Source organism: Elephas maximus, chromosome 6, assembly GCF_024166365.1.
Source record: "Elephas maximus indicus isolate mEleMax1 chromosome 6, mEleMax1 primary haplotype, whole genome shotgun sequence".
NCBI lineage: Eukaryota > Metazoa > Chordata > Mammalia > Proboscidea > Elephantidae > Elephas > Elephas maximus.
In genome coordinates this window covers 60079665-60091859 of record NC_064824.1, presented here as the reverse complement: position 1 = coordinate 60091859, position 12195 = coordinate 60079665, and the positions used below count along the sequence as shown (strand labels likewise).

At 36.4% G+C, this 12195-nt stretch overlaps 1 protein-coding gene across 1 annotated transcript in view; it reads left to right on the top strand.

Moving 5' to 3' along the window:
- KCNH7 (potassium voltage-gated channel subfamily H member 7) overlaps window positions 1-12195 on the top strand; it is a 562840-nt gene that overhangs the window by 531044 nt on the left and 19601 nt on the right. Inside the window, exon 12 of the mRNA XM_049887314.1 lies at window positions 1083-1179. Within this exon, the coding sequence (XP_049743271.1) occupies window positions 1083-1179 (97 nt within the window). The remainder of the gene's footprint in view (window positions 1-1082; window positions 1180-12195) is intronic.

Below are 12195 nucleotides of genomic sequence, written 5' to 3'. Positions count from 1 at the left end.
AGACCTACAGTCATTCCCAGGTGCTGTGAGGGCAGTAAGGAGAAAAAGAGACTTTTAAGTTTACCAGGGTACCATTTTTGGAAGCATTGGTGGCACAGTGGTTAAAAGCTTCAGCTGCTAACCAAAGGTCACCAGTTTGAATCCACCAAGCATTCCTTGGTAACTCTATGGGACAGTTCTACTCTGTTCTATAAGGTCGCTATGAGTTGGAATTGACTCAATGGCAATGTGTTGGATTTTAGGGTGCCATTTAACATCTTAAAGCACAAGCTCAAATAATTGCTTCTTTTCAAAACACTGAAAAGTTGAAAATTATTTATGTGTTAAAAGGTTGATATTATCAAGAGTATTTTGTTAAATAATGGTTTTAATTCTGTACTTTATCAAATCCCAATTTAATGTCATCAACCTCATTCTGATTTTGTCTTGAAAAACGATCATCTACCTCTGATAATTTCTTTACATAAATAGTTTAGGCAGCACCCAAAAAAATAAAAGAGGCTCTTCCATTTTCATTTACAAGACTGATAATAAAGTACAGAATGAACCATAAGGGGAGGAAAGAGAAGCTGGAAACAAAAATAACAAGAGGTTCAAAGCGTAGTGTTTATCAAATTCAACCTTATATATTGGGAAATTTAACCTGACCACCATTACCATGTAATTTAAGCAACATAGCTAATTAGTTTACACATTTATTCCTGAAGTAATACAGATTCTGCAAAGGATTTTTATATTTTTTTTAATTATTATTATTTTAATTTTATAAGTTACAGGAAACACATTCCACTTAAGGGAATATTTTGTCTTTAAATGCTGACAGCATCATCCTCAGACGTTTCTGATAACTTCTACAACTATGATTTCCCCATTAGCTGGCAAAACTACAAAAGTTATTCTAACAGTGCATTTTATAATTTAGAGACAAGCATTAAGCAAATTACGGTAGCTATTTGCCTACAATCTAATAATTAAGTCTCAAAGTGGCTGAAATGATATGAAATGGTAAAGAGTTTACAATTTACTACATTATGTTCAAATTGAGTAATCTTCCATTTCGTTTTCATGTTCCATTAACAAAGGCTGATCTTTTACTACGATCACAATCTATGAATGATTCTGAAGGAGAAAACTGTAAACTAAGAAGAAGGAAATTATTTGAAAGTGAAGGAGAGAAAGGTAATATTCTATTTCCAAAGTTTTAACATAGAGCATGTGGTTAGTAGCTGTTCTTACTCACATGCTCATTATACTCTGATTTTAAGGGTAAACTTCATTTGGGGCTTCAGGAAGCCAAATCCTTTGCTTTTTTCAGTAGCTGATAATATGATTTCTGACTGATAGCTTTCAATGATGTCATTCAGCAAAGTCCTCTGACATCTACAAGGACATCGCAGATAGAGGAATACAACAAAATGGCTAAAAAAAAAAAAAAGGAGGTCAATTAATAACAGTTGAGTTGAGTAACTATTCCTCTGAGTTCTGAGCAAAGTGTTCCGGAGAGAAGACTTTCAGGTCAAGAGCTCAATTCTCTCAACCTCTGCATGGCATGGATGAAGGCAATGAATTTTTTTAGTCCTCTTCATCCTCAAACTCTTTGGTACTTGCCACTGGAACACCAACTTCTTGTCCTCTCTAAGTTTGCTGCCTCTCTAACTAGTCTCTATGTTTTACTCATATATTCAACAAATAGTTATTTAACATTTCACCTTTTCAAAGAGCCACTTAATATTCTGAGAAACAAATTGCATAAAGAAGGCTTTCCCTCCCTAGGGAGGAAAGCAGACACACCTCAATCATTTGTAATACAAAATAATAAATGCCATACAGGAATAAACACACCATGGTGGAAGCCCAGATGAGAGAACATTTAATTATACCTGAGCATATGGAGAAAAAAAAAAAAAATTTTTTTTTTTTTTTTTTTTTATATGGAGAAGGCTTTCCTGAAAGAATCCCCATTCTTACCCCATGCTGATCTAACAAACATTCTAGTCTTTACCTTATTTGGCCTCTCAGCAGCATCTGATGCTTTGAACTAATTCCTGTCTTCTTGAATACTTTTTTTCTTGGCATCTCTGACATTGCAGTCTTCCTATTTTCCTCCTATCCTGTAATTTCCTGATTCCTTCACAGAATCATTATCTTCTAAACAAAACCATTAGTTGTTGAGAGTTTCTTAAGACATTGTCCTAAGTCCTCATCTCTTCTCATTTCATGTCATACTCTTTCCTTATGTAATTTCATTTATGACTATGGTTTGATTATACCTTTATGCGGAAGAATGCAAATTTATACCTTAATCCCAGACCACCTGAGCTTCAGTCCACTATATGTAATTATTAAACCATCTACCTGAAATCTCAAAGGTGACTCAAACTCAACATTTTTTAAATTGAAATCATGATTTCCTCCTGGAAACATGTTCCCCTTTCAGTTTTCATATCTCTGCAAATGGCACCACCGTCTAAACAATTGCACAAGCCAGATATCTAAGAGTCATCTTTATCCTACCCTCTCCATCAGCTCTGGCAACAAGTCTTGTTATTGCTACCTCTAATAGATCTCTATTTACTCCTCCATTTACTCAAACTAGGTCTCCTTTTGGTTCATTTCTTTCCATTTCCATAGCCACAACCTAGGCCAAGCTACCAAAACCTGCCACCTGGAATACTAATATAGCCTCCCAGTTCACTTCCCCACATCCAGCTTTCCTCCTTTCATCTGTTCTGCACCACTTGAGTGTGTGTGTGTGTGGTTTTTTTGTTTGTTTTTCTCTAAACGCAATTATGTTCATGTCATCCATGTATTAAAAGCTCTCTCAAGAATTCCCATTGCCCAAATTGGGAATCCTTAATGGGGTGTTTCACTGCCTATCTCTTCAATTTTGTCTCTTAGCATACTTCCTCCTATCAGCTCCTTTTCTCTGCACCATTTATTCCAGTGGTACTTCTAGATGTATTTTCATTACTATGTAATCAATGTTGTCTAAACTGCCCTCTCTTCATGATACTTATTTCTGTGTTTTTGCTTGTTTCATTCCCTTAGTTGAATATACTTCCCCGTCCTCAAACACACACACACACACACACACACACACGTGCGCACACATGCACACACTACCACAGGACTTTTTAATGCATTAAAATTACAGTTTTTTATCCCGTCCAATCTCCAATGACATATTCAACATGATGAATTCTTTCTTGATCTACTCAAATGTACAGGATCTTTCCCTCTCTGGAATTCTTGAAGCACTTTCCTCTCTTATGATTTTGTTAAAATCTGCCCTGTATTATGGTTATCAGTGTACTTGTCCTATTTCTGTGCCAAACTGTAGATTCCTCTAACAACTCGATAAATATTTGCTAAATTGGGCTAATTGTTGAATCCTATTGACTGTAGAACAATAAGCGACTCATAGATAGGTGGTGGTAATTTATTTCTACAGTGTCCTTCATTATTCCCTTTGTGGCTTTTTCTAAAATCAGAACCATTACTGTCAAGCTGTTCTCCCATAGAGTTAATCTAAATCCCTTATCCTGAAGTTAATCTCTTATTTTGATCTTGCTGGGAATGAAGAACAGCTTGACAATGTTGTCTATATAATAATGTTCCCCATACAGTTGAAGATTTATTAAATCTCCTTTCAATCTTATTCAGTTTCCTCATTCTCAAGCTAAATAATCTAATGTTTTTATCTCCCGATAAGGCCCTGAGAGCATGTCACAATATGTATTGTGCTCATGCAACTAGACATTTTGATTGATTCTGAAAACGTTCCCTTTAACCACAGGCTTAGTCTATGAGACCCATTTTATACGAAGTGTACATGGTAAGGGATTTGCCTGCCTGCAGTGTTTTGAAGTTTCCTGGTGTGTCAGTGTGTTAGCATGATTTGTTAAATGTGAAAACACAATTAACTCCAGTTATTCCAGAGCCTAAGAGCCTTTTCCAAAGTCTTCAGGAGTCCTGGTGACTGCAAGGGAGTGTTAAATTTCCTGAAAGCAATTTAGTCCCTGTCACCTCACTCTAATATTCTAAAGGCAGCCACTTGGTCTATACTTCTTGATGCAGAGCCAACCTGTAGGAGAAAACCCCACATATAAATAAATATAAAGAACAGAAAACTTTCTGAGGATCATTGATACTAAGTGATCTGGAGGTACCTAAAAAAAAAAAAAACTGAAGATTCCCATAAAACACATTGATCATCTCAGAGTTAGTTTACTGCCCACGTGAAACAGTATCTTGAAGGCAGACATACAAGAGTGCTGTCTACTTTGAATCCATCAGCAGAGGCAGAAAAACCAGAGGGATGGCCATGTGGATGGGCATTGGAGGCAAGGGAGGTTGAGTCCTGAATCAGCACTTGCTACCTACTCAAGAGCGCACTGAGATTCTTAGGGCTTCCATCCTCTCCCTGCCCCTTCCAGTCATGTCTACCACATGGAGTTACAAGGCTTACATTCAAAACGATATATTAAAAAGAAAAAAAAAGATGTAGAATCTCTCTGCACATTGACTTAAACAAAGTACATGCTTAACGTGTTTGATCCTCAAAATGATCTCTCTTCAAAATGAGTGTATTGATGAAGGCGATTTGTCCTCCTGAGCTTTACATTTCTTCTAAGGAAAAAAAAAACCCAGTTCCCTACAGGACAGAGCGGTCAGTTCAAGTACAGATTTGAGAACATCCTGTGTTTTTATAAGGTATCTTCAAGTAGTTCTCTTTTCTTCCTAAAACTCTGGCAAGGGGGTGCCCAGGACCTCCCTGATTTGACTAGGGTCATTGTAGGAAGAGGTGCCACATTTCTGAGATGAAAGTAAATTGCTATTACTATAGAAAGTGAAGAATAAAAATGATGCTTCAGTGAACTATTTAGTAGCCCTGGGCATTGTTAATATGGCTAGGCAGAAGAAAAGTAAAAGTGGTATAGCCATCTAGAACACGCTGAAAAATAGTCTCTGTTTAAGTGATCTTCAAAGTTGGATCGTGCTTATTTCAGAGTGTGCAAAAACAATCCAATGAGCTATGGAAATACTATTTTGTTTAATATTTTTGGTTGTGTGTATTTTATGACATACATATTAGTACAATAGCACATATAATGGTACATTATATGTATACACACACATACATACACGTATATATTTTTTACTTATAGGGCTTGTATGACCAAATATTTGAAGAATTCTTCTCAACTCTTTCTGCAGAAAGAAAATGCAGTATCAAAGTAGTTATTAATTGCCAATTAAAATACAATGAAGACACCAATGAAACAGGCTCAAAACTATCACTCATTCATTTGGCAAAGGGTCATTGAGTTCCCACTGTGTGTGTTAAATGCTCCCACTTTTTCACCTTTATTTCTATTTTAGTTTCAATGTTTTTTGCTAATCTCTCAATTAGAAGAATCTTCATTAGTTGAGAAGTAACAATCCATTCTGAATGATAATTAGTATCTATACACCTATCCTTTTCTAATTTTCTGTGTATTTTCTAGATAAAGATTTCTGAAGAATTTTGCAGACTTTAGCTTTCCTTTTTCTGTACCACGTAGTGGGTTGAAAAAAAGAGAATCTGGAAGAGGGAACAGTTTACTCCAACTGGCTTTACTGCTTGGAAACTCCCCAAATGTGATGAAAAATTAAAAGCAGAGTGCCCGATGATGTTCAGAGCTTTAATAGAAAGTACACTGGTACATTCTTTTGGATTAAAGCATGAAGATCACCTTTAGGTATTACCAAGGGAAAAGCGAAGGGGAAGTGTGCACAGAAAGCACAGGAAGTCTACCAAAAGAGCGGATTTGGCATTGATGCTTTTCTCCCCTTCCCCATCAGACTTTAGCAGAATTGCTGAGTTCCTACTTCCACCCTTCCCTTCTCTACACCTTTTTCCTACTTCCTTTTCCAGCAACATAAAATTCAAGGCTAAAGTAAACAAGCAGCCTCTACTAAATGATACTTGGAATATTTGTCAGGGCAGGGAAGAAAATAGGGGGGCTTCTGTTTTCTTAGCAAAATGGACCTTAGCCAGAAAAGTTAAAGAATGATAAGCTGGTCCTTTCCAATCCAGAAATATATTCTCTTTCTTGATTTTTAAATTTAAAATAGAGTTCTCAGAGTTCAGCAGGCCCAATCACTGTGGCTGATAAATTATCACAGTAAATAAGAAAGAAAATGCCAGATGGCAAAAATAAAAGGCAAAATAAAAATAATGGGAAAAAAACACAAAATAAACTTAAAAAAAAATCAAAGATGTGCTGAAATTCATGTGAAATGGCGCACTACAGATTAGTAAGTAAACACAAGTAAGGCCTTTCATACTGTGCTTAATGTAAGCCCATGCGTACCTTACTTACTGGTTAATCCACCCCTGGACGGAAATCAAGGTGAAAGAACACTCAAAATGTTCCTTCTGCTGGGTTTAGATTGTGCCACACATATGATGAAAAAAAGCACCCATTTTAGGAGTTAAACCCTGGTGGTGCAGTGGTTAAGAGCTTGGCCGCTAACCAAAAGATCATCAGTTTGAATCTACCATGCGCTCCTTGGAAGCCCTATGGGGCAGCTCTACTCTGTCTTATAGAGTCGCTATGAGTGAGAATTGACTCGTGGGCAATGGGTTTGTTTTTTTGGTATACATCCTTAGAGTAGGGAAGACAGACTGCTATTTTCTTATTTCCCTACCCAGTTTTTATTAAAATAAGCATGGAATTTTTTCCTGTTTAAATAAAATAAAATAGAAATATCTTGAACTCATCATACCTTGTATTTCTAAACGTTTAACACCAGACTTTATAACTTTGTAATACTGGCTTAGTCATTTCATATTGCCATCCAAAAGCCAGCAAGTTTTTAAAGTGTTTCTTCAAAATAAAATAATTTCTATTAAAGTAAGGAATAAATATATAGATCATTAAACTTATTTTTAGAACATAGGGTGGTCTATTTGGTGGTGTAAACAGTTAAGCACTCTTCTGCTCAGCAAAAATTGGGGATTTCTGTACACCCAGAGGCAACTCAAAAGAAAATCCGGCAATCTACTTCCGAAACATTAACCATTGAAAATCCTATGGAGCAGAGTTCTACTCCGACACACATGGTGTCACCATGAGTCAGAATTGAGTCAATGGCAACTGGTTTGGTTTAAATTCCAATTTTATTAAATTAATTCTTTAAATTATATTGGTATTATACTTTGGAGTCTCTTTGTATATCTTCTCCAATAATAAGTAATGATTTTTTTTGTTATCTGTTCTAGATAAATGCATCTTTTATTTTAATTTTTAAGATAATTTCAAAAATTTTAGTATTATGTTTGTGTAGAAAAATGACCACTTATACTCTTTTCAACATCCTTTGAAACTACAGCAAAACTAAAGGCTCCTCATCTCAAATGAAGAAACTTATTTTAGACTCCGATTTTCCAGTGAAATGAATTTTGTAATGTACCTATCTGGGAAATGCTCGTCTTATCTCAAAATTGTTAGCAGTAGGAAATCCAAAACTGAAGTGCTGGGAGATCACATTAAATGCATCTTTTTGACCAATGGTTATGTCTATGTGTTAAAAATAGGTCTGATAAATAAAAATGGTAATTAATCTGAAAGAAAGACTCCAGAGAACATAGATCAAGTTTGCAAATTGTTTAAAATAGAAGTATTTTATGTTATCATTCTTAAGATAGAGGAATCAAATGTTGTTGTTCATCACATGAGGACACTCCTATTCTCTGCCCTTCAAATTCATTCTGACCAAGAGAGACGCACACAACGCAGCTCAGAAATGCTTTAAGATTGTGTCCTCTGAGAAATGGGGAAGAGATGAATTCAGCAAGCCTGCATAAAAAAGGGCAAGTGCAGGAAGATGAAGGTTTATCAGTTGCCTGAATCGAAAAACAAATGAGGCAAAATTAAACAGGCAAAAATTATTCTTTGTAAAATGATGGTAACAAGACTGATTATGCAATATCAAGTCTAGCAAATGGATAAATGTGAAACTCCCTGAAATTACTGAGAATACTGTTTCTACATAGAATATGATTAGTGTTAAGAAAAATTTGCATTAACAAAAAATAGTATCTGTTGGTGTTGTTTTTGTTAGGTGCCATAGAGTCGCTTCTGACTCATAACAGCCCTCTGTACAACAAAACGATACACTGCCTAGTCATGAGCCGTCCTCACAATTGTTATGCTTGAGCCTGTTGTTGCAGCCACTGTGTCAATCCATCTTTTTGAGGGTCTTCCTCTTTTTCGATGACCTTCTACTTTACCAAGCATGATGTCCTTCTCCAAGGACTGACCACTCCTGATAACACGTCCAAGGTATGTGAAAGGAAGCCTCACCATCCTTGTTTCTAAGAAGCATACTTCTTCCTAGACAGATTTGGTCATTCTTTTGGCAGTGCATGGTATATTCAATATTTCCCCCCAACAACATAATTGAAAGGCTTCACTTCTTCGCTCTTCCTTATTCATTGCCCAACTTTCCCATGCATATGAGACAATTGAAAACACCATGGCTTTGGTCAGGCATACCTTAGTTTTAAGGTGACATCTTTGCTTTTTAACACTTTAAAGAGTTCTTTTGCAGCAGATTTGCCCAATGCAGTGGTCGTTTGATTTCTTGACTGCTGCTTCCATGGGTGTTGATTGTGGATCAAAGTAAAATGAAACCCTTGACGACTTCAATCTTTTCTTTGTTTATCATGATGTTGTGTAATTGACCAGTTGTGAGTATTTTTGTTTTCTTTATGTTGAGGTGTAATTCATACTGAAGGCTGTGGTCCTTAATCTGTATCAGTAAGTACTTCAAATCCTGTTTACTTTGAGCAAGTAAAGTTGTGTCATCTGCATATCAAAGGTTGTTAATGAGTCTTCCTCCAATCCTGATGCCCCATTCTTCTCCATATAGTCCAGCCTCTCAGATTATTTGCTCAGCATACAGAATGAATAAATATGGTGAAAGGATACAGCCCTGAAGCACACCTTTCCTGACTTTAAACCACACAGTATTCCCTTATTTGTTTGAATGACTGCCTCTTGATCTGTGTACAGGTTCCTCATGAGCACAATTGAGTGTTCTGGAATTTCCATTCTTCATAATGTTATCCATAATTTGTTATGATCCACACAGTCGAATGCATTTGTCAATAAAACACAGGTAAACGTCTTTCTGGTATTCTCTGCTTTCAGCTAGGATCCATCTGACATCAGCAATGATATCCTTTGTTCCATGTCCTCTTCTGAATCTGTTTTGAACGTACTGCCGTAATCACTTTTGAATTATCTTCAGCAAAATTTTACTTCTATATGATATTAATGATATTGTTCAATAATTTCTGCATTCAGTTGGATCACCTTTCTTTGGACTAGGCATAAATATGTTTCTCTTCCAGCTAGTTGGCCAGGCAGCTAGCTTCCAAATTAAAAAAAAAAATTACCTGGCATAAATTAGTGAGCACTTCCAGTGCTCCACTGGTTTGTGAAAACATCTCAATTGGTAATCTGTCAATTCCTGGATGCTTGTTTTTCGCCAGTGCAATGCAGCTTGGAGTTCTTCCTTCAGTACCATCAGTTCCTGATCATATGATACCTGCTGAAATGGTTGAACATCCACCAATTCTTTTTGGTACAGTGACTTTATGTATTCTTTCCATCTTCTTTTGATGCTTCCTGCATCTTTTAATATTTTGCCCGTAGAATGATTCAATATTTCAATTCAAGACTAGAATTTTTTTCTTTGGTTCTTTCAGCTTGAGAAATGCCAAGTGTGCTCTTCCCTTTTGGATTTCTAACTCCAGGTCTTTGCACATGTCATTATAATACTTGACTTTGTCTTCTTGAGCCACCATTTGAAACCTTCTATTCAGCTCTTTTATTTTATCATTTCTTCCTTTTGCTTTAGCTACTCCACATTTAAGAGCAAGTTTCAGAGTCTCTTCTGACATCAATTTTGGTCTTTTCTTTCTTTCCTGTCTTTTTAATGACCTTTTGCTTTCTTCATATATTATGTCCTTGATGTCAGATATACTCAAGGTGGTACTTTGATACTTGTGGACTTGTTCTAATTTTCTTCAGCCTCAACTTGAACTTGCTTATGAGCAATCAATGGTCTCCTCTGCAGCCAGCCCCTGGCCTTGTTCTGACTGATGATATTGAGCTTTTCCATCATATTTTTACATAGATGTAGAGGATTTGATTCCTGTGTATTCTGTTCAGTGAATTCCATGTGTATGGTTGCCATTTATGGGGTTGAAAAAAGGTATTTTCAATGAAGAAATCATTGGTCTTGCAAAATTCTATCATGCAATCTCCAGAACCATTTCTATTACCAAGGCTGTATTTTCCAACACTGATCCATCTTCTGTTCCTAACTTTTGCATTCCAATCACTAGTTATTATCAATACTTCCTGATTTGTTCAATTTCAGACTACAGAAATTGGTAAAAACCTTAATTCTTTCATCTTTGGCCTCAGTGATTGGTTCGTAGATTTGAATAATAGTCATATTAACTGGTCTTCCTTGTCAGTGTATGGCTATTATCCTGTCACTGGCAGTGTTGTATTTCAGGGTCGATCCTAAAATATTCTTTTTGATGATGAATGCAACACCATTCCTCTACAAGTTGTCATTCCTGGCATAGTAGATCATACGGTTGCCCAAATCAAAATGGGCTATACCAGTCCATGTTAGCTCACTAATGCCTAGGATAACGATGTTTATGCATTCCATTTCATTTTTGAAGATTTCCAATTTTTCTAGATTCATACTTTGTACAATCCACAATTCAATTATTAATGGCTGCTTGCAGCTGTTTCTTCTAATTTTGAGTCATGGCACATCAGCAAATGAAGGCCCTAAAAGCTTGATTCCATCCACATCATTGAGGCTGACTCTACTTTGAGGAGGCAGCTCTTCCTCAATCCTCAATCATAGTTTGAGTGCCTTGCAACCTGAAGGGCTCATCTTCCAGCACAATATCAGACAATGTTTCACTGCTATTTATAAGGTGTTAATAAAAATTCATAATAAATATTCATAAGAATACTATTTCTACATAGAACATGATTTGTGTTAAGAAAAAATAATACCTAATACTATGGTGGCAAAGTGGTTAAGAGCTCAGTTCGAATCCATCAGCTGCTCCTTGGAAACCCTATGAGGTAGTTCCACTCTGTTTTATAGGGTCACTATGAGTTGGAATCAACTCAACCGCCACAACAACAACACTATTTAAAGGAGTCCTCATGGCACAATGGTTAAGCACTAGGCTGCTAACCAAACTTTGGGAGTTAGAACCCACCCAGAAGCTCCAGGGGAGAAAAGACATGGTGATCTGCTCCTGTAAAGATTTGTTGTTGTTGTCATTGTTGTTAGGTGCCATGGAGTTAGTTTCGACTCGTAGCAACAACAGAACAAAACACTGCCAGGTCCTGTCTCGTTCACACAATTATTGCTATGTTTGAGCCCATTGTTGCAGCCACTGTGTCAATCCATCTTGTTGAGGGTCTTTCTCTTTGTTGCTGATCCTCCACCTTACCAAGCATGATCCTGCTCCAGGAAGTGGTCTTTCTGGATAACATGTCCAAAGTACATAAAGATGAAGTCTCTCCATCCTCACTTCTAAGGATCATTCTGGCTGTACTTCTGCCAAGGCAGATTTATTCATTCTTCTGGAAGTCCAGTATTCTTTGACATCACCATAATTCAAATGCATCACAGCCTAGGAAACCCTATGAGACAGTTCTACTCTGTCCTATAGTGTCACTATGAGTCTGAATCAACTTGACAACACACAGCAATAGCAACGATACTACTTCATTTCTATGAAATAGTTCAGTTTAACTAGAAAATAGTGGAAATGGAACAGTCCATCAAAATCTAGGGGTACCTGCAGACTTAATTAAAATGCATTTTAGCTGCCCAATTTCACGTTATTCCTAAACCTGAGCGGTTTCCATTGTTAACCCACAAATAGAATATCATTTCAACTTTCATTTTATATAATAGGATATGAAGCTTTAGATTATCTATCATAGAATAGAAAAATGTTATTCCAATGGGGCTGCATCAAAGAAACTGTTCACGTAGCCTGGGTTTCAGGAAGGAGCTGGCTGATAAAAAAAATAGTGTAGTTGAAATGGACACAGAAATAATTTTTTTTTTTTTACAACTTGGAAAATTTTG